Below are 27,419 nucleotides of genomic sequence, written 5' to 3' on the forward strand. Positions count from 1 at the left end.
CCATGGAGTCATGCTCCTCCTCATTCGATGGCGGAGGAGACAGAAGTGACACAGACTGTGAGCTCAGTACCCAGGCTACAGCCACAGCAGACATGTGCTTCACATCTACATGAGCTGTAGATGTGAGTTGGTATTATGGAGACACGTTGTACCAGACGTGATTTCCTTTACGTATCACTGAGAAATCCAGTACAAGCTACAGAGCAGAAGTAATATCAGAAGCCTTTTATTTCCTTTAAGCGAGAGAACTTTTTTTTTTTTCAGTAAGCATTTAACTTCTACAAGAAAACACTAGTAAAGCAATTGGTATTCTAGCTGCCTCTGGATAATTGTCACTGTTAAATGTGTGTTGCTGAGCACATTGCGTAAAATCGCAGGTGAACCGGTATTCTGTTTTGGCAAAATCAGATTCACTTCCTCATGATTGTTAGTGCTTTCTGTTTTGGGTATTTCTGTTTTGAGATTTGTTTTTTTCCTGATAGCTTAAAATTTCTGAACTAACCTTAGGTGCTGTCATGGATTCATCCAGAAAACAAGACCGTCATCGTGCGTTGCAGTCAGCCTCTTGTCGGTATGAGTGGTAAACGGAATAAGGATGATGAGAAGTATCTCGATGTTATCAGGGAGACTAATAGACAAATTTCTAAACTCACAATCTATGATGCAAGACCCAATGTAAATGCAGTGGCGAACAAGGTGAGTGCATTTAGTGACATGACAGATGCTTCTCTTAGATACAGTGTGCCATGTTTTACATGATTGTGTTTGCCGCGGCATGTCACTTTGTGGGTTTACGTTAATAGTTAAACTTAGTTGAAATAGGAAGACTACTTTGCTGACATAGGAAGTAGTTTTAATCACAAAACGTATTTTAAAACGTGAATCCGTTAAATGAGAATAACCTTTAGGTAAATTAGATGAGTATCAAACTATAATGAACTTCAATCCTGGCGCAAGTTCAGCCCTCTTTGGAGTGCCTTAGGCATCTACGAGGAGTTGTGGGAAGCTGCAGTGGTTAAACCCTAAATCTGTAGCTTCATCCAAACGGTCTCTTCACTGCACTTGTTAATGTGCCTGCTCATTTATATAAGATAATTCAGTAAAAGGAGATTTCTGTATATGGATTTTACAATCAGGCACACACAATGTTACTGTTTTCAGCGGCAATCTGTCTCCATTGTCTTCTTGGCCTTCTTAAGCAGAGTGTGCCAAGTGCCCCTAAAATTGGTCGGGGACGTCGCTGTGAACATCAGTGACTATGTAGTGTTGCTTTCAGAAGCTCCCCAGAAGTCGCCGCAAGATATAAGGCTGTTTGCCCGGACTCTAAACAGCCCCAGATTGATATGCTTTTAACATTCGATTTCTTCTTTTCGTTTTGTGTTTTCCGTCTCCTGTTATTGCCAGCTGTCACTCGCAAGTGCTCACAGTGGGCCTGCCCTGCGTTGTTCGCCACCATTCCGCCTTTCAGATTTATAGTTTCTCGTCAGCTGTAGACTTAAATTTCATCATCTTGAATACTTTGCTTATCCCGAGGTCACTTTTCTGGCATCTTCAATTATTCATAGCACAAGACAAGAACCCAAAAGCAAAACACATCCTCCAGTGGCTCAGAGAGAAATGCAGACTGTGGTTGTTTGCACACGGATCGTGTGTCTTCCACATTTGCATCGGGGGTGGGGGTCCCCTCTGCTCCCTGTGTGCTCTTGGACAAGCTCTCTATTACTGCAGTAACAGTTTTTGTCTCACTAATGGAAATCATTTGAAAATTCTATGTAAAGCAATCAGGAGTGGTATTCATGAGTAAATTAGGAATTATAAGTAAAACATGTAGGAAATTAAGTCTAACTATGAATATCTTCTTGCATTCTTCATAACTTTAGATATTTCTGTTCCTTCCCTCATATATAGTTGAGAGTTCAAAACATGCATAAAATGCAATATCTGCATGTACACATTTAGCCTGAAATAGATATGGTGTTACATCAAAATGAAGTATTTAGAAAGAATATTTTAAAATATGTAAATGTATAAAACAAATACCTTCATCATATTAACTCTCAAGCTTACTGCTATAGCAGTAGAATTCTTGAATGCCTTTTTAACACTCAGGAAATATGCCTGTGTTGCTAGTCCTGTTAGGGATGAAGGGAAGAAAAAAATTAAGGAAAAAACCTAGGCTTTAAAGATCTCTGCAGCATTCTTTAAAAACCAAGCTCTCGTTCCTTCCTCCCTTGGCTGTGTCTCTCCCCTCGTCATCTATATCCATAGCAACAGGCCCTTGAACCTTCGCGTTGTCATATTAGATAATCTGGGTTGTTCCTTTCTGTTGAAGAGAAGGAAACTGAAAAGACTTCCAAAGTAACCAGAGATGGAGAATTGGAACTTTTGGGAACTCAATCTATGCTTGACTAATTGATTTTTACCCTTGTGACTTCTGTTCTCTTTGGACCTAATTGTTCCTCCCTTGTGGAGATTTAGAAATTTACAACCTCCGATGTAATAAGTGACATTACACCATTTTAAAGTAAACAAACCAACCCCAGGCGTAGATAAGTCTCAGCACCAGGCTGCTTCAATTTGGTGGCGGTCTGCTGTGATTAGAGTGGAACTGCATTAATGCCTGTCTTTGCTCTGGCAATGAGCAGCAAGTATAGTTTTCCTTTTATTTTTTTTATTTTTGCATAGTATCTTCAGTTATGTATGAAAGAAACTCCAGCATTGAGAATCTCTTTGCAAATCACTGTAGCTTTTTAAAAACCACATGTGTAGAGAAGCAGGTCAGCTCTGGGAGGGTGACGTGTGTCATTGCTTTATAGGCTTGCAGCTCCAGCAAAACTTAGGCCTGCTATCTCCTCCCAGGCCGGGAGCCTGCAGCTTAGGAAGTGATTGCCAGGTGGATAGGAGCGCCTCTGTCTTGGCCTCTGATCTGAGCTGCAAAGTGCTATGCCCTGAGGCATGGATAACCAACAACAGGGAAATACGGCTCATCTGTCTATTCGTTAGCTAATAACTTTTTAAAAACGGTAATGTGAATGTGTATTGTCTACTTACTACTGATGATGCTGTTAGTAACAAGCTCTAAAATATATGTTATATATTCTTCCTATTGTTATAAATAAAAAGAGGCAAAATGTAGCAATAGCACATTTGTCCAATGCCTTCCCCTTCCATTTCAGCTTATAGAACATTGCTTTCTTGGCAAGTCTATGAATTATTTAACTTTTTCTTAAGGGGCCAGAGGCCACATGTTCCATGGCATGTTAAAACATTAAACAAAATGCAGCCAGGTTCTTCAACAAAACCATTACATTTCTTTTACTCTACGTGGAAAATGGGTATCTTCACCCCATTGTGAAGGTGGACGGATGCCTGCCCTGGCAAGATAATACTTTCAGGTGCTGTGGTGTAGGTGGTGGCCATCTTGTCTCCCCTCGAAACCTTTTGCTCTTTGAGGGCCTACTACGTGCGGCTCTCTGTCCTTGGTGTTTGCACAGCAGACAGTCATGGTGCACTAGAAAAGGTTTGGGCTTTGAACTCAGCGTGAATTCTGTTGATTACCATGGGGCTTTGGGGATCGTTAAATAGTATCTCTTCTCTTTTGCAAAATGGGGATAGTAATACCTCCCTTGCTTGCAGCATTGCTGTAAGAATTAGATAAGATTATGGAAAGCAAGAATCAGTATCTGGAACCTCACTGGGGCTCATTAAATGGTGGCTGGTGTTAGCTGTGATAGAGTGTGCCTCCTTTTAATCCTGTTTAACCTACTGAAGTGTTATTGCCTATTCTGTGGGAGAGAACGTTGAGGCTCAGGGAGGTTGAGAGCCTTGCCTCAAATCACATAGCAAAGAGGGGCCAAAGCGCCTCCACCCCCTTCTACCCCCCTCCACCGCTGCTGAAGAAGAGTAATTCTACAGAGCTGATAGAGGACAAGGACCCTTGAGAACCTGCTCATGCCTTTCCAGATCCAGAAGAAGAGCTAGTAATTATGGAACATTTTGAAATGATTTTTTTCTTGTGAATACAGATCCCCAGGAAATTGCCAGCCCGCTATTTTCTTCTAGCTCAGAGTGTGACTAATGTTGTTGAGGCTGTGTTGGGTAGGAAGTCAGGTCACATCAGTCATCGCATCTAAGTCGGAAGGTTTTAAGTTGAGATTTGGAGGACCAGTAACTTGAAATATTTGGCTAAATTACTGACGAAGTAGAAAATCCAACTGATTGTTTGTATATCTTGCTGTTTCTCAGGCAACAGGAGGAGGATATGAAAGTGATGATGCATATCACAACGCCGAACTTTTCTTCTTAGACATTCATAACATTCATGTTATGAGGGAATCTTTAAAAAAAGTCAAAGACATTGTTTATCCTAATGTGGAAGAATCTCACTGGTTGTCCAGTTTGGAGTCTACTCACTGGTTAGAACACATCAAGGCAAGTAAACATACATATATATATATATATATATGTATATATATATATATATGTGTATATATATATATATATGTATATGTATATATATATATATATATATATTTTTTTTATGTTTATTTATTTTTGAGAGAGAGCAGGGGAGGGGCAGAGACAGAGAGGGAGACACAGAATCCGAAGCAGGCTCCAGGCTCTGAGCTGTCAGCATAGAGCCCAATGTGGGGCTCGAACTCATCAACCATGAGATCATGACCTGAGCCAGAGTTGGATGCTTAGTTGACTCAGCCACCCAGGTGCCCCAAGGCAAGTATACTTTTTTTTTAAAAAAAGATTTACATGTATAAAAAAGGAAGTCATTGTTTAGTGGAACAGGAATCTCTTTTAATTCCTTCAGTTTTAAAATTGAGCAGTTATTTGTAGTGTATGGTTCTACATTTGACGGTTTTGTGTCTCTTTATAATTTGCTTACCTAAATTACAGATTTCACAGCATCACTCCAGAACAGTTTGAGTGTTGGTAGAAATGTCACTTCCCGTGTTGTCGATAGCAAGTAGTTGGGGTTTCATGCAGATTTATTTAGGAACAGCCAATTGATTATCTAACCGTTACTGGGTATGACCCTCAAGGACCTAGAGATAGATTGTTTTTATTGAAAATAATCTCAAATTGACTTATTTTAAAGAATGAACTTTATGCCTTGATTATATTCAATCCTTCATCTTGATAAAGGCATCAAAAGCCTGCAGTCTTTAAGAATAAAAGTACTTGAAGCTATCTGAGGAAACTAACACTTTTAGAAACTACCATTTAGTTCTGTAAACAAACAAAAAGCCCACTTTAAATAGGTGCATTTTTGATATAGATTATTTTCTAGTCAAATTGTACTTTCAAATTTGATAGGAATCATATTTCTCTTTTGCCTGTCTATAACTTTCATTTTTTTCTTAATTCATTATTCTCAAAAAGGAGTTAGCAAAACAAATTAATTGTGACAGCTGAAGGTAACGTGGGGTCCTGGATGGCAGCCTGCTTTAGAAAAAGGACATTAAGTAGAAACTAAGGAGACCTGAATAAAGTATGCGCTTTATTAAAAATAAGTTAATATGCTCATTGATAATTTCATAGTATGTCACTATCGCTTCACTGGTTGTGACAAATGTACCACACCATTATAGGAGGTCAGGAATAGGGCAAACTGGGTCGAGTATATGCGAACTTTCTGTAGTACCTTTATAACTTTTCTGTAAATCTGAAACTATTCTAAAATAAACATTTATTTTTTTAAAAAGTAGTATTAGAAACAAAATTACTACCATTTTCAGAATATATATATATCAGTTTGTTAAAACCGGAGTTAAATAAAATTAGTAAAAGGTAAACAAAAAAGTAGTGTACTCTTATATGCAAAGCATCACACTAGACCTCATGAATGGAAGAAGGTATGAGACATACTTCTGCCTTTAAGGAGGTTTGTGCGGTTGAAGACATGGTATGTACGTGTGACAGGAAAGCTTCTGCTCCTTGCTGCAGTGTGTTAAGTGGAAGGGACGAGGGAACCCATTCTAGAGAAGGAGGCACTCTGAACCAAAGTCCAGGAACAGGCCTGGGGGAGGCCCTGTTGGGAAGAGTGAGGAATGCTGGAGTTGCAGGTTCATCTCAGACACCTGGGAGAAGCCAGGTGGTCAGAGGCCTTGGCCATGAAGCTAGGTTGTTGGAAGCCCCAGAGGTTTTGGAATAGTGAAGTAGTAGGAAAATGTTCTGGCAGGTTCTTATAGGAAAGGGAAGAAGGTAAAGTCAGAAAACAACCACTTCAGGTATCCTGAGGCAGGGTGGTAATGATCAGAATTAGACCATGTCCAGGTGGGGAGGGGGGCACTATGAAAGGGACAGACAGGAGAGCTTTCCGAGAAACGGCCTGTGGGCTTGATGATTACCTAGACGCAGGGTCTCAAGAAATGTAGGCTGATACCAAGAGGGTGAAGCTGGGTAACTGGGACGATGACACCACCATTTGCAGATGCAAGATTGTCCTGAGCAGGGTCTTGGTTAAGAAAAACATCATCTGTTTGAGGCAGCGGCGGGCCATCCACCTGGTGATAGGTAACAGGCAATTTTCTTCCTGCAAAGCGGAACTCAGAACAGGGGCTTGGGACTGAGATGGAAACGTGAGAATCAGCTGTTGGGCAACCAACTCAAGCTGAGCCCTTTAATGACCCTGAGAGGGACACATTAGCAATGATTCTTGCTGAGTTCATGGGATTATGGTCATTTTTAGTTTCTTTTTTGCGCTTTTGTTCACCTTCTCCATTTTTATCCAGTGACTATATATTACTTTTGTAAATAAGGGAGAGAGCTTTTTTTCTGAAAGACAGGGCACAGGCACAGGCACAGGAATTATTAGACAAGGTGAGTCAGCTCCTACTCTGAACTAGATAGAAGAGAGACTGGTCAGAAGTAGGTCTTCTTCAATGGCTCACATGTCTGAAGAAATTAGGAGTCAAGGCCATCGCATAAGATGAAGTATGGAAGTTAGGACTTAAGGAATATGGAAAATGCCATAAAAGACCCCTGTAAATTTTTATCATTTTGCCCAAAGAGAGGGAGATACAAAAGAAATGAAAGAAACTGTCATTGTTCTGTCTGGAGACCATCTGTAACTGGGGAGCCCAGAGAGACACCTGTAATGACATCTGACTCACGGCTACTTAGGCATAGGTCAAATTGTGCTAGAAGACAGAGGAGTAGAGTTATGGGTAGCGTTGAGCTCGACCTTGAAGATCAGGTGGGAATGGGGGAGCACGTTTGGGCTGTGCTGCTTCTGGAAGCTCTAGAGGAGAATCTGTTCCTCGCCTCTTCTAGCTTCAGGTGGCTGCTGGCGTTCCTTGCTGTGGCCAGATCACTTCAGTCTCTGCTTTCACGATCATGTTGCCTTCTCTCTGTGAAATCTCCCTCTGCTCCCTCTTATCAGGATATATGGGATGGAATTTAGGGCCCACCTGCATAATCCAGGATAACCTCTCCATCTCAAAGTCATTATCTTGATCACATCTGTAAAGTCTCTGTTAACCATATAAGGCGGTATTCACAGATTTGCAGGGGCTAGGACCCAGCCATCTTTGGTGAGCATTATTCAGCCTCCCATGCTATTTTGCGGCCCCAGGACTACTGATAGACACGTGGCATGGCCACCACTAGCCTGCGTTCAGGCAAAACGGTCCGACCACTCTGTGCATCACAGGGCAGGCTTTGCGAGCGAAGAGACCACCACCTTGGCACGTGTCCTATATCGTCATTCTAGTTCACCGATGGAGCCCTGACAGGGTAGAGTGTCTCTCTGTTTCCTGGAGCTTACATTTTTTCTCTGCCCTTTTCTCTTTTTTTATGTTTATTTTTGAGAGAGACAGAGACAGAGCAAGGGAGGAACAGAGAGAGACACACACACATAGAATCTGAAGCAGGCTCCAGACTCTGAGCTGTCAGCACAGAGCCCAACACGGAAGTCACGAACTGTGAGATCATGACCTGAGCCAAAGTCGGACACTTAACTGACTGAGCCGCCCAGGCACCCCGCACCCCCCTCTGTCCTTTTCAACACTCTTCCCCTATAGACCTTCCCGTTGGAAAGTGACATATTATTTTGTGTTTCCTAGAAGGCGACATAATCCATGTCATCATGTTGTGGGCATTGTCTCTTTTAGTCCAACAGAAGCTGGTGGTGGGGATGGGTACCATTACTTTAGAAAGGAACCACAATTCTGTGATTGGCTCAATGTGTCACATGTCATTACATAACTACCAGGCGTTCCTGTCAAGAAGCAATGGCGGGAATTCATACCCTATTGGCAAACATCTAATAATTTCTAAAGATAATTGGCTGAGATTGCGTTCTTTTTCGTGATAAGGGACGTGTCTGGAGTGAAATTGCCCTCTGTAAAAATGTTCCTTCAGTTGAACCCAAGTGACCTGCTGCATTACCACTGCTTCTCAACAGCCCTTTCTTCACAAGCACCTTAAATAAAAACTGTAAACGGGAGTTTGAGGAGATACTTAGAACGCTGGAAGAAATAAAGCTGCGCTAGTCATTTTAAAAACAGTGATTTTTGCACGAATAATTGATGTGCCATCAGGTCCTCTAACCTGTCCTTCTTGGGACTACTTTGTCCACTTATCTTTGGTTACTGTTTATGTCAACATGATAAAAGTACCTATTTTTAGGGGTGCCTGGCTGGCTTAGTCTGCAGAGCAAGCTACTCTTGATTTTGGGGTCGAGTGTTCAAGCCCCACATTAGGCATAGAGCTTACTGAAAAAATAAATAAGTAAAATGAAAAACCAGATCTTTCACTTACTCTTTTCCTTGAATTAGTGAAAGCGACCATAATATTTGACTGTTGCACAGCTGTTACAATTTGGGGAGCCCCCAAATGACGTCATGTAGGTGAACGGCTGATGAACGCATGAAAAGACAGGGCCCTCGTACACTGACAGTGGCAACGTGAAGTGGTACAACGGCTTTTGAAAAACAGTTTAGCAGTTTCTTAAAAAGTTAAATAAGTACACATCAGCGTGTGAGCCAACCATTTCACTCTTAGGCATTTACACAGGATAAATGAACACTTAAGTCCCTAGAAATGTGTGTATGTGCATCATTCATAGTAATCAAATTCGAGAAACAACTACATGTCTATCAGCTGATGAATGGATAGATAAAATGTGATCTGTCAATAGAATGGAATTTTTTTTGGCCTTAAAAAGGAAGGAAGGACTGATACAGGCGACAACATGGATGTACCTTAAAAACACGCTGCTGAGTGCATTAAGCCAGTCAGGGTGCCTGGGCAGCTCAGTCAGTTAAGTGTCTGACTTTGGCTCAGGTCATGATCTCCCAGTTCATGGGTTCAAGCCCCATGTCGAACTCTGTGCTGACAGCTCGGACCTGGAGTCTGCTTCAGATTCTGTGTGTGTGTGTCTCTCTTTCTGCCCCTCCGTGCTCATATTCTCTCTTTCTCTCAAAAATAAATAAACATAAAAAAAAGACCACCTATTTTATTATTCCATTTATATAAAACTTTTAGTAAACACAGAACTGTAGAGAAAGAAAGCAGATCATTGGTTGCCAGGAGCCGAGGAAGGGAGCAGGGTTTGACCTCAGATGGCACACGAGACTTTTTATGGGTGATGGGTTGTGATGATGGTTGCACAACTGTATAAATTTACAAAACCTTACCAAACCACACACTCATGGGTAAATTGTATGGTTCGTAAAGGATTACTCCATAAACACCTAAATCATCCAAAAATGACATTGTGGCAATAAGTGTTTGTGTACATAAATTTAGTAGTACTTCTAAGTCTCAAACTTTTACTAGAAGGCCATCCCTGTATCCTTACATAAGTATTCTACTAGTGAGCCACAGAGTAGTTCATATTTTGTCAAAGGCTCAGAGGTGATTTCCACTGTATCAGGCCTTTAGGGTCTAGACCTATTGGACCAGTGATTTTTCTAAAATGATCACTGTTACGAGCTGAATTGTGTCTCCTCCCCCCCCCAAATTCATATCTTGAAGTCCTGAGGTACACCCTCCCCGTCCCCCCACCCTCCGTACTTCAGAGTATGACCTTTTTAGAAATAGGGTCAGTGCAGGTGCAGTTAGTTAAGATGAGGTCCTACTGGAGTAAGGTGGGCCCTTAATCCAGTAAGCTAGTAAAAAACTGTAATTTCACATTTCAGCAGTCTCTTACAGCCACCTACTGACTCGCGTGTTCTTTGCCAGCTTGTTTTGACGGGAGCCATTCAAGTAGCAGACAAAGTTTCTTCAGGCAAGAGCTCAGTGCTTGTGCACTGCAGTGATGGATGGGACAGAACTGCCCAGCTGACGTCCCTGGCCATGCTGATGTTGGACAGCTTCTACCGGAGCATCGAAGGGTTTGAAATACTGGTACAGAAAGAATGGATAAGTTTTGGACATAAATTTGCATCTGTAAGTAAACCATAAAGCTCATTTTTTAAATGTCAGATCACTGCCATTTGAGATGTAAAAACTAGTCATTAAACCACATATTTGCTTTTGAAAAGGAAAATCTGAGGGATTGAATGATAAAAATCCAAGGGATTGAATGATAAGGACTCTACAGGTGTGAAAACGTGTGATGCCTGGGGTCAGGTAGAAGTTGTTTTAGGAGACTTCTTTATCCATCTGCACTATTTACAGTTTGATTTGAAAGTAATACCAGAAGCCTGCATGAAAATGTTCACATTGACTTTGTGTGAAAAGAGGAGGATAGGGTGACAATTTTTTCTCAACTACTATTAGAGCTATTAGAGCCAAATACATTTTACAGAGATACTAGATTCTTATTATTCTGATACACACATTTCCAGTTCCCGGTTCCAGATATCCTTTGCATAACCCTTCTGAACAAGATCACTCAGGTGATGGTCATCCACATTTCCTAAGTAGTGTGAATAACATTTTCAAGTAGAAAGAATCATGGTTAATAAAAGAATAAATGGTGAGGCTTTTGTCTTGTTTTTAAGAGAGAAAGAACTTACTTTTAATGATAATGATAACACCCTTTTGGACCCAGCTTCAAGGCTTCAAACTTGAGGGTTGGTCCCTTTGTGCCACTGACATAACCGCAGAGTCATCTGGCCCTGTCTTCCTGCAGCTGCCCTGGACTGGTACAGAATTCCAGTCAGATGAAATAGTTGGAGCACATGTGTTGGTATTGCTATTTTATAGATGTTTATATACTTGATTTCCACTAGTTCAAAATTCGGCATTGGAAAACAGATCATGGACTTGTATTGTCACATTTTGTGGGTTGTATGCTTTCTCAGTCTCATGCCCTTAAATTATAACAAATCGTCTTCATCAATTCCTTTTAGAGAATAGGTCATGGTGACAAAAACCATGCCGATGCTGACCGATCTCCTATTTTTCTCCAGTTTATTGATTGTGTATGGCAAATGTCAAAACAGGTAAGGGATATATAGGATAAAGATACGTTTGACTCAGTGTTTAAATATTTTGTTCTAATATCTGAGATTTGCCTCATCTCTATTTACATTCGTATGTTAATAATCGTTGAAGCCGGATGATGGGTATATGGGGTTTGCAGTTTTATTCTCACTACTATTTATGTCTGGGATTTTCCATAATGTCTTAAAAATTCAATATCTAACTGCAGCATCTCTATTAACGGAATTGACAGTACGTGTATAGAGGCATGTGTATATAGCTATGCCTGCTAACATATGACACCATAAATAATAAAACTACCCTATATGCCCTGTGCACCCAGGAGAACTGAGATAATTGGCTTGCTTTCCTATTTAGTTATTCAGTTATTTTATTTTGAGAGACAAAGACAGAGTAAGCAGGGGAGGGGCAGAGAGAGAGGGAGAGAGAGAATCCCAAGCAGGCTCTGCACTGTCAGCACAGGGCCCAGTGCTGGGCTCGATCCCACGAACTGTGAGATCATGACCTGAGCCGAAACCAAGAGTCGGAAGCTTAACCGACTGAGCCACCCGGGCACCCCTACTCGACTCTCCTTTAAACCCCTCAGTCCTGTGCACAGCACCAAGAAAAGAGCTGTAGGATGTGTGCGGATTATGCACCTCTTTTCAGTTCTGTAAGAGATCAGCCTCAAGTTTTCATGCTTTGTTGGCTTGTTTGCTTTTGTCTAGTTCCCTACAGCTTTTGAATTCAATGAACGGTTTTTGATTACAATTTTGGATCATCTGTATAGTTGCCGGTTTGGTACTTTCTTATACAACTGTGAATCTGCTCGAGAAAGACAGGTGAGTGGAAATGCTAATCGTTTTAGTTAAATGCGTCTGGTCTTTCCTGAAGGAAGAAGGAAAACAAAACGATAGCTTGGTTTGTGTGAAATGCAAATGTTTCTCATTTTTCACCACAGAGCCTGGGTGCTTTCACTTCAGCCAGGGCTTGTTGAGTGTCTGCTATTCAGTGCAGGGGTAAGACACTAACTTTGCCCTCAGAGAGTAGGAATGACTTTAAAGGTATGCAAGGGCTCCCTCCCAAAACACCATAAAAATGTCAGTAGAGGAAATTGTTTTAAAGGCATAAACCTACAAGAACAGGGAAGATGAAAAAGGAGATGTGGCAACCAAATTTTAGAAGCTGATAAGTTTGTAGACGATGTAGCTTGAGAAACTGAGTCTCAGATCAGCAGCGGGGGAGCCAGGAAGCAGCCCTCTTTGCACTGCCTAGAGTCCCAGATGACTCGGGTTTTCGGGCAGAGCGGAAGGATAAGACCACCCGAGGGTCTGTTGGGAATCAGCAATTAGCCTCCTCAGATCCCCTCCACTCTTCTGGAGCTGAGGACTCTGGCAGAGTGAGTCTCTGGGCAGGGGACCCGAGTGTCACCTGGGGGTGAGGCGAATGGAGAGGAACTGACTCTGAGGGCCACAGCTTCTTTCCCCTACTGACTCCCAGCATTCTGGAAGCAAGTCCTCACGTTCCGGGAAGGAGCATGGAAGAACCTCTGTCGGTGAGGGTCGGGGGACAAAATGGAGCCCTCGGCCATTGTTGGTGGGGATGCAAAATGGTGCAGCCACAGTGGAAGACCGTGTGGTGGCTCCCTCAGAAGGCTAAACATGGAGTTTTCCTAGGACCCAGCAATTCCACTCCTACGTACATACCCAAGGGAAATGAAGGCAGAAGTTGAAACAAAAATTCGCACACAGATGTTCACAGCAGCACTACTCACGATAGCTAAAAGGTGGCAACGACCCCAGGTCCATCAGCGAGGACGGGAGAAACAGAATGTGGTCTATGTATACTCTGGAATACTATTCAGTCATAAAAAGGAATGAAGTCAGGGTCCAGGCAACAGCATGGACAAACCTTGAAAACATGCTAAATGAGGGGAGCCAGACACAGAGGCCACGGATCGCATGATTCCCATTTATTTGAAATGTCCAGAATAACAAGTACATCGAGGCAAGAAAGCAGATGAGTGTTTTCCAGGGGCGGGAGGGGAGAATGGGGGGTGCCTGCTTAATGGGTATGAGGTTTCCATTTGGAGTGATGAAAATATCTCGGAACGTGATAGAGGTGATGGTGGCACAGCTTTTGTGAGTGTACTGGATTGTAGACTTTAAAATGGTGAGTTTTATGGTATGTGAATTCTACTTCAGTTAAAAACAATCATCTCTGGGGAAACTGGCCCGAGAAGAAGGACCTAAAGATACCAACACCTACGGTTCCCCACAGTGAAGCTCAGCTTGACAAGCCTCATGATCCGAGAGCTTCTAGTCGGCTCTTCAGCCCTCCGCTCTTAAATTGTAGCAGACAGCCAGGAGTGAGAAAAAGCAGCGTGGAGAAAAGAGTTACCAGGTAGGGAGGGCAGAAACGCACACAAGCAGTCATCACTTAATATCCCAAGAAAGATCAGAAAATGTTGGTGGTGAGAGGTAATAACAGGATGTTGTTTGGAAAGACCGTTTCGAGATCAGAAACCAACTTGAAATGAAACACATGATGTCCACAGAAATGAAAATCTCAGAAGAAGAGCTGGAAGAGGAGGTGAAATCTCCCAGAAAGACCATTAGAGATAGAGGTGGAATATGGAGACCAGATCACTCCTGGAGATCCAAAATCCACATAGTAGAGGTTCTAGAAAGAGAAAATGGGGAGGCCATAGAGCAGGAAATCACAGAAATAATTTGAGAATGTTTCCCAGAATTGAAGTACATGAGTTTCCACATTGAAAAGCCTGCCAAGGGCCCCAGTGCAGTGGAAAAAAATAGACCCCTACTAACACACATCTCCATGAAGTTTCAAAACAACTGGGGACAAAGAAAAGATCTTCCAAGCTTCCAAAGAGAAAAGGAACAGGTTATTTGCAAATAAGCAGATTGAGAACACAAAATTGTTCAGTATCAGTATTGGAAACTAGAACTCAGTAGATCATTGCCTTCAGAATTTTATTTGTTTATTTTTTTTTAGAGAGAATGAGAGTGCACGCAGGAGCAGGGGGGGGGGGGAGAGAGAGAGAGAGAGAGAGAGAGAGAATCTTAAGCAGGCTCCACGTTCAGTGCGGAGCCTGATGAGGGGCTCTATCCCACAACCCTGGAATCATGACCTGAGCCAAAATCAAGAGTCGGATGCTCAACCAAGCCACCCAGGCACCCCTACCTTCAGAATTTTAAAGGAAAATGGTTTCAACCTAGTATTCTCCAGCCACCAAACCGTCAAACAAATGACTAGGTAGGCCAAAGATATTCTCAGACATGCATGGCATCAAGACTTCCCTCCGACACCAGCTTCTCTCGAAGCTGCTAGAGCGTCTGCTCCACGCAAACAAGGAAGGAGACTGGAATCCAGCTCAGAGAGAGGCAAGAGGGGGTGCTCAGGGCGAAACAGGAAAGAGATCATAGACACAAGCTGGACACAAGACACAGAAGCACCCGGCGCAGCTTGCTTTCCTCCGAGGATCAGACTGTGAGCTCTGAACGTACAGTGTCTTGACAGAAGTTCGAGACGTTGGAGGAAGAGTTGGGGATTGGATTACTGGTAAATGCCAAGGAAAGTTAGCAAACGGAATAGGCAGTTGTTAAACCAAGGGAAGATGACAAAAATTGGGGAGAAAAAGTGACTATGTAGCCTGCCTGGGAAAAGCATTTGCTTCGCGATCGTGATCAAAACACTAAACGTCAGTCTCTTGAAAGCTGTGGGGGGGTGGGGGGTGAGGCAGGAAAGAGACTGAGTGCCCGGAGCCGTTTAGCCCCCAGGTAGCAAGGAGGGCATGTTATCTAGAGATGTGGAGCTTAAGTACCAGGTAATCAAATCAACTTAAAAAAATCAAGCACAGTTGCTTGTGTGGAGAGAGGTGAGAGAGTTAATCTTTTTATAACAAACCTCGTCAGGCTACTTGATTTTTTAAACGATATGCATGTATAAAAATAAAAACAAGCATGCAAATAAACACAATGCAATATAGATTGTGGCATCCGAAAGGTACAAATGAAGTTTTAGGTGGATTCCAAGGAAGGCAGACTTTTGCTGCCATTGTTATTGTTCACACATTAATGAAATATGCATGCTAAAGACATGTCTTCAGTTCCTGGCTTCAAGCTGTTCTTTTTTAGCATCCAGTTTTAGCTTATTGGTCCTTTCTTATTGAAGTCATTACTAGGAAGAATTTCACATTGTGCCGTTGGTAATTTTAGTAGTTGTACCTTTTATTTCCCAAGCATTGGATTCTTCCTAGTTTATGCTCAAAATTGGTAGCAATCTATAATACACTGCAAATGTGAATCTCTGTGTGGGATGATGGACACTGAATGAAAAAGTAAAGATTGAAGTCTGTTATCTAGGTGTTTTCAAATACCTGGATGGCAGCATATGATAAAGATTACACATCTGGATGGTTGCTTAAAATCACTTTATGTCTAGATACCAACTGTCAAGTAGGCACAGGTGAAGACCTTACAGTCCTAACAAATCTAAAAATGAAAAGAGCCAGCGGGATCTTGCGATAATTTTTCTTTCTGCTGAATTAAAAAGAACATACTGCCCAGATATGTGTTCATAAATGTTTTACCTCGCCAGGAACAGTCATTTTAGGTCAGTGAATTGCATTTAATGGTACAGCGTTCTGCACCTCTGTCTTCTGGCAGAAATAGTGGCTCTCAAGCTAGGCCATTATCTATGCAAATATCAGGAAGTGGTTGCTGGGCACTCACTGGCCCGTGAGGCTTTTTGAGCCATTATGGGGATAATGTAAATGTGTGATTCAAGTTGAAGCTCAAATGTATTGCCACAGGCTGAAAAATGGTTCGCGTACTTGTGTGTTTTTACTTAGGCTTTCCACTTTCTCTTTCTCTATAGAAAGTTACAGAAAGAACAGTATCTTTGTGGTCACTGATAAACAGTAATAAAGACAAATTCAAAAACCCCTTCTATACTAAAGAAATCAATCGAGTTTTATATCCAGTTGCCAGTATGCGTCACTTGGAACTTTGGGTGAATTACTACATTAGATGGAACCCCAGAATCAAGCAACAAGTAAGTGAAATGACATTGTTAAAAGGCAGTGATGTGTATTAATTATTGCTTCTGGACTTAGATAATGTCATTTGGTAGTTTTTTTCAAAAATATTATGAGGGGGAAAATAGACAAAAAAATACACTTGCTTTCAAATGCAGCTTTAATTGCTCAGCCACTTATTTTGATTGGCTTTAACTTATATTCCTATAAATAATACAATTTTGGGGGCGCCTGGGTGGCTCAGTCGGTTGAGCATTCTACTTCCACTCAGGTCATGATCTCACAGCTCGTGAGTTCGAGCCCCACATCAGGCTCTGTGCCGACAGCTCAGAACCTGGAGTCTGCTTCGGATTCTGTGTCTCCTTCTCTCCCTGCCCATCCTCTGCTTGTGCTCTGTCTCTCTCTGTCTCTCATTCATTCATAAATAAATAAATAAATAAATAAATAAATAAATGTAAAAAAAATTTTTTTTCTTAGATAGATAAATAAATAATACAGTTTTGGGGGCACCTGGATGGCTCAGTCAGTTAAGCGTCCAACTTCAGCTCAGGTCAAGATCTTGCAGTCTGTGAGTTCGAGCCCCACCTCGGGCTCTGTGCTGACAGCTCAGAGTCTGGAGCCTGCTTCAGATTCTGTGTCTCCCTTATTCTGCTCCTCCCGTGCTTGTGCCTCTGTCTCTGTCTCTCTCAAGTAAATAAACATTACAAAAATAATAATACAATTTTTTTTACTAAAATGTAAACTGATTAGAAGCTCTGGAAAATTTTCGAGTTTTGATAGCCAAGGTTTTCCTTCAATTAGTGGACATTCTTGCACATCATAAGAAAATTCTTTCCAGGAAGTAGACTTAGATGATCGTTCAAAGAAAGAAAATATTTTCCAGTATCTACCCCAGGTGCATGTACCAGGTCAGCTAATATCAGAGCACATTTCACTGAGGGGCATGTCTTCTAAAATATAGATAAGTGATCTGTCAGTGGATAGATTGGCCATTTATCAATCAAAACGGGAAACTGATTTTTGAAGCAAAAGATTCCACATTTTGTTGGAGACACACTCGGGCTTCTCCATTCTCCCCCTTCCGCTCTGCTCCAAAATCAAAGAAAAGTACAGCCTGCGCTGTAAAGGCACGGAAGCACTGCCAGTTCATGATTTGTTTTAAGCGTGGTAAATCTTCAGTATTTGCAATTGCTCTTTGTAAAGGTTTGCACGTTTTCCTGCAGTGTGGATGGTTGACTGACTACCTGTTCTCACAGGCCGGTGTGGCGTCAATGCCAGCTTTAATCCCTCTAGAAGTCGCAGGGCGACAGCAGGGCCCTGGCTCTGCGGTCTGTCTCTTCGATTGTTTATCCCACTCGGGCAGCTGGCCACGGGCCAGCCTGTGCCCTCTCTTCCCACTGGGGAATGCCCGCTCCTAGCTGGCACTCTCGTTTCAAGGTCTCTGCTGCTCACATGAAAGGCTTCTGCAATTTGGTAATGGTAGCAATGTGTAATCTCTCAGAAAGTGACAGATTCCAGGGCTGGAGAGCACTCGCTTGCTTAGTTTGGGATTTGAGAAGCATGTTGAGGGAATTTACTCAACAGTAGTTCTTGCATTTGAAATATCAAGTAAAGAGGAAATGGGAATTTTGCCAGGGTTCTAACTGTTACAGAGGACATGTTCCTTTTCTAATTAGAAAATATTCTATAGATGTGCACTGTGTCTTGCACATTGATCCTTTTATGTATTTATTGTAGCCTTTTTTTTAAACCATTAGTAATTAGAAAGTGTCAACAATTTCTGTACAGATCCTTTAATCTCCTCTCACCCATTTGTACTTGGAGAAACTCTTAAGATTGGAGGAATTTAGAGTAATTCATTTCTGAATATATAAAGGTGACAATTGGGTGACAAGTCAAGTTGGAAGAAACATCATTAGAATAACTTGCATCTCTCTCCCCTTATTTTCATAGAGCTTAGCAAAATGGGCCTGGTCCAGATAGGAACACAGATTTTTTGATAGAGGTTTCTATGTTGAGACAGTAATTGGTCTATATTATGATCTGTGAAAGTACTCAAAAAAGAAAGTAACTTACGCTTTCTCTGTAGATTTCTACATGTATCTTTGTATTTTCAGGGAGGGAGACACAGAGATTAAGAGGAGGTAGTGTCAGCCCCCAGGAGCTCCCAGGTTGATGGGGGTTCCCAGGAACATAAGTCCATGATGATAGTGCTCAGGGAGAAATGTCATAATAGAAGTGTGAGTTAAATGCCTTAGATTTCCTTAAAGATCTCACGTAGAATATTATTTCATACAGAAATAGATTTAAATCTGATCACATAGGGCTTCTTAAATTACAGAATGTAAACCTAAAGAAATACACTTAACCACTTAAAAGTTAAGTTGTTCAGTTGTCTGGCCCAGTGGGTACACACACCTTTACTGGGTACCTACAGCATTCAGAGCACTGCAAGTATCCCATCAGTACTGAAAGATACAAAAGCATATACTACATCCAGCCCCTCCCTGTGATGAGCTCTAGCGTAGAATAAGGCAGGGTTAGTGTGCTTTGCTTTTCTTTTTTCTTTTCTTCTCTTTTAAATGTTTATTTTGAGAGAGAGATTGTGAGCGAGCAGGGGAGGGGCAGAGAGAGAGAGAGAGAGAGAGAGAGACGGAATCCCAAGCACCATTAGCGCAAAGCCCGACGTGGGGCTTAAACTCAAGAACTGTGAGATCATGAGCTGAACTGAAATCAAGAGTCGGACGCTTAACCAACTGAGCCACCCAGGCATCCCAGGTGTGTGTGCTTTTGAAAAGCAAAAGCCACCAACCTTTGCTATGACATAAAAATTCGGCAGAGTTGATGGAAAGACCAGTACTTACATTAGAGGAGCTCTCCATAAGCAAATTCGGTACCTGTATTAATACGTGGGACTTGCTCATGCCGGAAGCACAAGTATTCAGTGAGTCCTGTTATAAATCTGAGTGGGGCCTTGGGCTGCTGGGGAGCTTCATATTCTACTTCGGGGGCCGCTGTGCTCCCTACAGCTGTTAACCAGGCTGGCACTGGCAAGCTCACGTCTCTGCATAGCGATCGCCAGAGGTTGAGAACGAGGACAGTCAGATATGGACAGGCTGGCCTGTGTGGTGCTGAAGTCGTCTCCAGTAGGAGGGCCTGTCTTCTGTGCTGTGTCGACACTCTTTATTTCACACTCAGTCCCGAGTGAGAGGCCGTGGCGTGGCATTTATAGCCACTTGACTGTATTTAAACCTCATTTCTCATGGTTTTGTCTGTTAGACTCTTTCCTTGTATCCTCTAAATGGTTTGTATTTTTCTGTAGGCTAATGCCTTCTGGACATTTTGTACCCATCACTGGACTGAATTCGTTTTATTTCTAGTCATTTTTTTTGGTCTACTCTCTCGAGTTTTCTAATTATACAGCCTTGTCCTCTGCAAAAATGAGTTTTACCTCTGATTTCTTTTTCTTGTCTAATTGTGCTTGCTGGTACAATAACAAACTGATCCTCATAGTCATATGAAGAAAAGACAGTTTTAAAAATAGCCAAGACAGTTTTGAAGGAGAGAATCTCGAGAAAGAACTTGCCCTGAGATTCGAAAGGGTAGAGCCCAGAAACAGACTGTACAGGTGTGGGGCCCAGTAGGTGACACCAAGCAGAGAGGATGGACGGTTGATGGTGAACAGGCCTGGCACAGCAGATCAAAGTGGACGTGTCTAAAATGGAACTCTTCGTCCCCCAGAACCTGTGCCTCCTGCCATCTTCCCATCTCTGTTCTCGGCAACCCCATCCTAGTCACTCTGGCCAGAGACCGGGCAGTCCTCCTTGACTCCCTCCTCTTATCCAGTCTGTCGGCAGAGCCTGCTGGACTGGGCCCTCCGAACCTATAGGACTCTGGATACTCTGCACCAGTCCCCCTGCTGCTGGCCCTGTGCGGGCTGTGTGATGCTGCCTAGCCTTGTAGCTGGGCTCCCCGATCCCACCCTTGCTTCCTTCTGGCACATTCTCAACATGGTAACCAGAGCAGGCCTTGCAAAGCAGATCCCAGATCCCACCACCCCTCCACTCGGAAGTGTCCAGGGAACCAGTCGCCTCACCCGGCACCAAAGCCCAGGTCCGTGCAATGGCCTCTGAGGCCTGACGTGGCGTCCTTCCAGCCCTGTCCCTCTTACACCGCTCTACTTCTCTTCCATAGTGTTCCTCACCTTTGAACACCTTCTGTAACTCAGACCTGTAGTATTCTCTGTCTGTCTCCCTCTGCTGGAAGAGAAATGGCATTAAAAACTGGGATTTGGGGCTCCTTTGTTCACTGATGGGTCCCAAGCGCCTGGAACAGTGTCTGCCCTCAGCTGAATACACAGAGAAAGATGGACAAAAGACATTACCAGGCCACGCACAGCACTTACTGGGTATCAGGCGCTCTACTAAGCATTCCTGTTCCAATGCCATATGCATCTTTCTGGAAAACCTCGCGTTCTGCAGTTACGGTAAAAAAAAAAAACAACAACAAACAAACAAAAAAAAAAACGAAAAAAAACACGGTTTACAGGAAGAATAGGATTAGGAGGGAGGAGGAGACCTCTTCTGGCCTGTGGGCCTTTGTAACCAGAGCTCTAATGGAAGCACCAGTGCCACTAGAAATGCACGCACCATCACACATCTGTGGCATTTCATCTGGCCTCTGTCAACCACTCCTTGGCAGCCTGAATTGGGTTGAGTGGTCTCCCCCAAAAGACGTGGCCCCTCCGAACCTGTAAGTGTGATCTTATTTGGTAAAAGGGTCTTTAGAGATGTTACTAGGTTAAGGATCTGAAGATGCCATCTTCCTGGATTTGCAGTGCACTCTATATTGCGTGACAGGTGTCCTTGTAAGAGAAAACAGAAGGAGATTTGAGCCACAGACACTCACGGGGAGAAGGCCATGCGAAAACAGGAGAGGTGGGAGGGAGGGAGGGAGGGACACAGTCACAAGCCAAGGAAGCCTGGAGCCACCTGAAGCTGGAAGAGGTCACCCTTCCCTGGAGCCTCCAGAGGGAGCACAGCGCTGCCGCTGGCCTGATTTCAGGCTGGTGCCCTGCAGGGCTGTGAGAAAGTACATTTCTGCTGTGTTAAGCACCCCGCCCCATTTTATGTTAATGTGTCATGGCAGCCAGAGGAAGCTCAGACACCATCTTAAAGCCCCGGGCTCGTGCTCCCTCCTTGAGGTACAGGTCCCAGAGGGCTTGTGCCCCTACCACAGCCCGCTGTCCTCCACGTGCGGTGCGGGCTGCGGCCTGCATATCAGGCGTGTCTTCACAGCTTCCTTGTTGCTGCTCAGCTCAACACAGTAGGAACGCACTTGTATAGACTTTTGGCTTTTTTCTTAATGTCTTCATATACTGCTCAAGCTTTCTAGGAGCTTGCCTTTGATCTCCTCAAAACACGCTGGTGATGAGGGAGTCTTCGGTGGGCCACCCTACCGTGTATCTTGGTCTGGGTGCTGATTACATGAGTGTACGTATATGTAAAGGCTCACTGAGCTGAGCATTTTAAGATTCGTGCACATTCCTGCCTGTTAATTTATATATCAGTACCAAGGTTTTGAAAGTTAGCATGCTGGGGAGATGCACACTCTGTTCCCGCCTGACTTGTAACCTTTGTACTGCCGCAAGGCCCCTGTCCATCAATGAAAGAAATCTTCCAAGCTGACTGTATTGGCTGACCTCACTCGTGCGGCAACCCTGTGAGGTCTGTGCTGGGGTTTTTTTTGTTTGTTTAATTTTATTTTTTATTTTTTAAAATTTCCATCCAAATTAGTTAGCATCTAGTGCCACAATGATTTCGGAGTAGATTCCTTAGTGCCCCTTACCCATTTAGCCCATCTCCCCTCCCACAACCCCTCCATATTTATGAGTTTGTTCTCCATATTTATGAGTGTCTTCTGTTTTGTACCCCTCCCTGTTTTTATATTATTTTCGGTTCCCTTATGTTCATCTGTTTTGTCTCTTAAAGTCCTCATATGAGTGAAGTCATATGCTTTTTGTCTTTGTCTGACTGATGTCGCTTAGCATAATACCCTCCAGTTCCATCCACATAGTTGCAAATGGCAAGGTTTCATTCTTTCTGATTGCTGAGTAAGACTCCATTGTCTATATATACCACATCTTCTTTATCCATTCATCCATCGATGGCCAGCCATTTGGGCTCTTTCCAGACTTTGGCTATTGTTGACAGTGCTGCTATAAACATGGGGGACCCTTGTGCACGTGGCAGGGACCCTTGTGTGGATCGGGGCCCCTTGTGCGTGGGCAGGGAGAGCCCTAATGCCCGTCTGTGCTCTTTGCAGCAGCCCAACCCGGTGGAACAGCGCTACGTGGAGCTCCTGGCCTTGCGTGACGAGTACATCCAGCGGCTCGAGGAGTTGCAGCTCGCCGGCTCCGCCAAGCTCGCCGAGCCCTCCACCTCGCCGGCCAGCCCTTCGCCGATGATGCCCCATGTGCACACCCACTTCTGAGACAGGACCTGGGCGCCACGGCGCAGCCCCGGGCAGAGGACGTCGTGGCCTTTCATCAGGGGCCTCTGTACAAAGTAGATTGAAATACTTGCCTCCATGTAGAACTGGAACTAACACGATCTTAAACTCTTGAATATGTGCCTTCTAGAATACATATTACAAGAAAACTCTAGCATCTACACGGCAATCAGAAGAAAGGAGCCAAGATGAGGTTTTGGAAAATGCTAACACCTTTCAAGAGCAGGTTTTGAGAGGTTAAATTTAATTTACCTCTTTTGAAATACTATGTATACAATATCTATTTTGTGGGCTTAATTGGAACGACGTGATTTTAAACTAAAGTGAAAACCTGTGTTTGTGAAACGAATTTGCGTTAGGTTGCTCGCGACAGTTGCTTTGGATTACCTAAAATGAATCCAAATGTGAAAGATGTTATTGCCAAAACCAAATTGAGCTCTTCTTCTGAGGCATCATCCAAAAGCAAGGTGTTTAAATAATTGCCAAATTTTATACCATCGTCAAGTGGTGACTTAAAGAGAAATAGCTGTGTAGATGAGTTTTTCATTAGTTTGAAATTTTAGAATATGAAGTGTTTTCCCCTAATTTTCAAGAGGAGCGTATTTTTATATTACACAGATGGGGCCCAGTCAAATAGGATTTGATTTTTTTTTTTTTTTAACGTTTTGCCCGTTCTATTTTCTGAGTTCTTCCATGAGCTTGCCTAAAATTCTGACCCACTTTCCAGTTATGGAAAACCCCTCATATAGCACTGTTTGAGGATGGCGGGGGCGTTATGCTGCTGAGGTGACTGTTTTCGCAAACATCGCTCTAGTCAGGCCAGTTTATCTGCCAAAGCGTAGGGTCGACCATCTCGGACATATGAGCTGTTGCTAGAGCATCATTCTTTGAAATAAAAGCTGCAGATGTACATTTGTTGAGCGTATTCTTCAAAGTATTGTATTTCCATTTACATGGTGTTGGATGCCCTTCCCCCCAAGCGTGCATTAAACTGGTTCTACAAATTTTTACTTGAAGTATACCCGGCAGTTTGCTTTTTCAGGTTTTGGGTTTTTTGTTTCTTTGTTGTTGTTGCTTTTTGTAGTAATAGTAGTAAATGAAATTGCAAATGCAGTTCTATTTGATATCTGAACTAATTCATTTAGTTAAGTATATTTGTAAAAGTTAAGGCTAGAGTTAAAACAATTAATGTTTTACAGTGATTTGTAAAGGACTATTTATAGCTAATATGGTTTTGTTTTCAATGAATTAAGAGAGATTAAGTATATCTTTGTAAATTATTTTATGTCCTAGCTTAATTGGTCTACCAAATAAGACATCTCAAATATAGTAGTATAATGTATAAATTTTGTATGTATAAGAAATTTTATTAGACGTTCTCTTGCTTTTTGTAAACGCTGTAAATATTTCATAAATTAACAAAGTGTCACTCCATAAAAAGAAGAAAGCGAATACTAATAGCTTAAAGGGTTTTGTGAAATTTCATGAAAAAGTTTTCATGACAATAATGACTAAAGTCCTGCTGTAATAAATATATTAACGAAACATAGCACTCTGTTTTCGGGGGTGTGACTGTGTGTGTGTGTGTGTGTCTTCTTTTCCTGGCTCTGCTACATATGTGCTTTATCTTACTAGAGACCTTACAGGGCTCTCCCAAAATTGTGACAATATGGGACATTTGAGTGTATTAAAAGTGCTGTTTTGTTTTGTTTTGTTTTTAGTGTTTATTTTTGAGAGAGAGAGAGAGAGAGAGAGCGAGCGAGCAGGGGAGCGGCAGAGAGAGAGGGAGACACAGAATCCAAAGCAGGCTCCAGGCTCTGAGCTGTCCACACAGAGCCCAACATGGGGCTCAAATCCACAAACTGGGAGATCATAACCTGAGATGAAGTCAGAGGCTCAACCCACTGAGCCACCCAGGCGCCCCTAACAGTGCCGATTTTAAGCCACAACCGTCTTTATTAAAGTAAGGAGAGCTTCTGCAAAAGAGCCAGGGTGCATAGACCCAAGACTTCAGACTGGATGCAGAACATAGCGGCTGCCATTGAGGGAGGCTAAGACATTGGTGGGAGCAAGCCATACGCGGTGTCCCTTTTGGTAAGAATTCAATGTTTTCTCAGATACAGCCAGTTGGAAATTACATTTGCATTCTAAGGATGCTTTTAATAGTTCTAGCAGTAAACTAAAATTAGCCACTTTTTAAAAATCTGAATAGGACTCTTAAAAGATCATGTCTCTTTTAGAACTGTATTTGAGATACTTCGCAAAGGTTCTGCCTCAGACATGGCTGTGTTTAGTCCTCACTACAACTCCATGGGCCACGTGGTATTTTTGTCATCCCTGTTTTCCACCTGACGAGAATGTCGTTGCTCCACGGATGCAGTGACCTGCCCAGAGTCCTACGGCATCCAAATAAACGTGTACAGGTATTAAACTGAATTCAATCTCTCTGGTGTTCCCAGTGAAGAGCCTTAGCTCTGCCTTCTGGAAGGAACTAGAATAATCCCTCTTCCTGGGACAGCCCTTCAAATAATGTGGAATCCTGTGGACTTGGGATCCTACAATAGTTTTTCCTAAGTGTAGTCCCAGCACTTTCTGATCTACTTTCGACAATGCAGCAAAGCTTATCCTTACGCTTTTTTGGCAGGAGTAACGACACTCTCCAAACCAGCAGACTGGTGGCACATCGCCTGCGGCCCCCTCTATAGAACACAGGTTTGTGGCATCAGTCATTCGGGCAGCCCTTGTGGCATTTGGGGCATCAGGCAAAAAGCAGGCCTGTATCGAGGGAACGTAGTTCGATGCAAGAATTTTTCACAGAGTATGTACACCTGTGACTGGAGGACATGGCCATCAAAGCAAAAGCGCAGGGCACACCCAAAGCAAATAGACGTATGCAACGTGCATCCCACAAACAGGATTAGCACATTTACAGAAAAATGCCCTGTCTGAAACAGATTGTGGTCGTATTGCTTTAGGTTCACAGAATCACTCACTGAAAGCACAATGCTGGAGTACCAATGCTTGAAGTGAGTCTAGCCCACCAACATCTACTGGTGGGCTTCTAGTTTAAGGAATTAGCAAAATCCTCTGTATTAACAATCAGCAAAACCAAGCCTCCTCGTTTCCTTATGAGGCTTAGATTCAGATGCAGATTAGTCCTTATTTGCAAAGGCAGTAACGGAACCACAACCACGTAGGGTTGCTACCGGCTACACATTTGGACATGACCGATAAGTCCTAATAGTTTGTTTTCTAGTAGCTTTGGAGAACATGACTTACTTGTTTACAGTGGGTAATACTCATGTGCTGCTGAAATTGACTGCATTTCATGCGCATGCCACAGAAATTAGAGAAAGCTGTTCACCTCGCTCGTTTCAGGAGTTTTATCTCACAGACTTGCCGTAGTCGGGGCGCGTGGAGACCCGGGCTCCCGTCTGAGCTCTGGAACTGCTTGTTGGATGGAAGGTGTGAGGTCCTCCCACCTCCCAGATGTTATGAGTCTGGTGGCCTGAAGGAAGCCTCAGTGGTCCATCTGTTCAGCTAAGGTATGGACTTCACATTCTCGAAGGTTCCTTACAATTCAAATGGCCCTTCCCAGAAAATGCATTGTAACCACTTGTGCACATACAAGCTTTGTGGCCCAAAAGAACATTTGCCTCGTGTATTGGTGTCCTGTTTCTGCTACAAGAAATCACCACAAACTTAGTGGTGATTACAAGTCTGAAATAGGTCTCACTGGCCTAAGATGAAGGTATCGGCAGGGCTACGTTCCTAGTGGAGAGTCCTTTGCCTTTTCTAGCTTCTCCTGATTCGTGGCCTGTTCCCCTGTCTTCAAATGTCTGGACACTGACTCTTCTGCGTCCCTCATTGACGTTTAAAGAACCCTGACAATTATACCGGGTGCACCCGGACCACCTTTTATCAGGGGGTGTATGTGCCGAACGCTAGCTATCCAGCATCCCCATGACCTCTATAAGATTGATAGGATGTATTTTTTTTGGTCATTTTATGGATGAGACTAACGCTCAGAGCCAGAAGTGCTTTTATAAAGTAAGGTCACTGCAACAAACACTGTGTACTGTGACCCAGACCTGTGCAGCTGGTTTTTACTTGGAAAGAAAAATGCATCAAACAGTGGCCTCCTTCAAGGAGTGCCTGGCCTAGAGGGAAAACAGTTCAGTTGCATGCTGATTCCCATGCAGGGTGCCGCCTGCGCTCACAAAGGCAGATGCCCGGACTTTAGGGCCAGGATAGGGGGGTCAAGCAGAACTTCTTGGGAATGCTGTCAGAACTGAATCTTGAAAGGTAAGTACGAGCTTGGTCACATCTGTCTTCAGGGAAATGTACATTCAAACTACAGTGAGATACTATCCTGCACCCATGTATTGGCAAAACTTTTAAAAGTCTGACAGTCCCCAGCGTTGAAAAGGTTGTGGGCTGATAGGAATTCTCATGCAGTGTT

At 43.1% G+C, this 27,419-nt stretch overlaps 1 protein-coding gene across 4 annotated transcripts in view; it reads left to right on the forward strand.

Annotated features, from left to right (window-relative positions):
- The window catches only part of MTM1 (myotubularin 1), a 96,555-nt gene extending 72,031 nt beyond the window's left edge, over positions 1-24,524 (forward strand). For all 4 annotated transcript variants that reach the window (XM_027053460.2, XM_027053463.2, XM_053201818.1 and 1 more), the window contains 7 exons: positions 508-696; positions 4,246-4,431; positions 10,201-10,407; positions 11,316-11,408; positions 12,117-12,230; positions 16,288-16,464; positions 22,772-24,524. In XM_027053460.2, the coding sequence (XP_026909261.1) occupies positions 508-696; positions 4,246-4,431; positions 10,201-10,407; positions 11,316-11,408; positions 12,117-12,230; positions 16,288-16,464; positions 22,772-22,939 (1,134 nt within the window). In that variant the 3' untranslated portion in view covers positions 22,940-24,524. The remainder of the gene's footprint in view (positions 1-507; positions 697-4,245; positions 4,432-10,200; positions 10,408-11,315; positions 11,409-12,116; positions 12,231-16,287; positions 16,465-22,771) is intronic.
- The last annotated feature ends 2,895 nt before the right edge of the window (positions 24,525-27,419 follow it).

This window comes from Acinonyx jubatus, chromosome X (assembly GCF_027475565.1).
Source record: "Acinonyx jubatus isolate Ajub_Pintada_27869175 chromosome X, VMU_Ajub_asm_v1.0, whole genome shotgun sequence".
Classification (NCBI taxonomy): Eukaryota; Metazoa; Chordata; class Mammalia; order Carnivora; family Felidae; genus Acinonyx; species Acinonyx jubatus.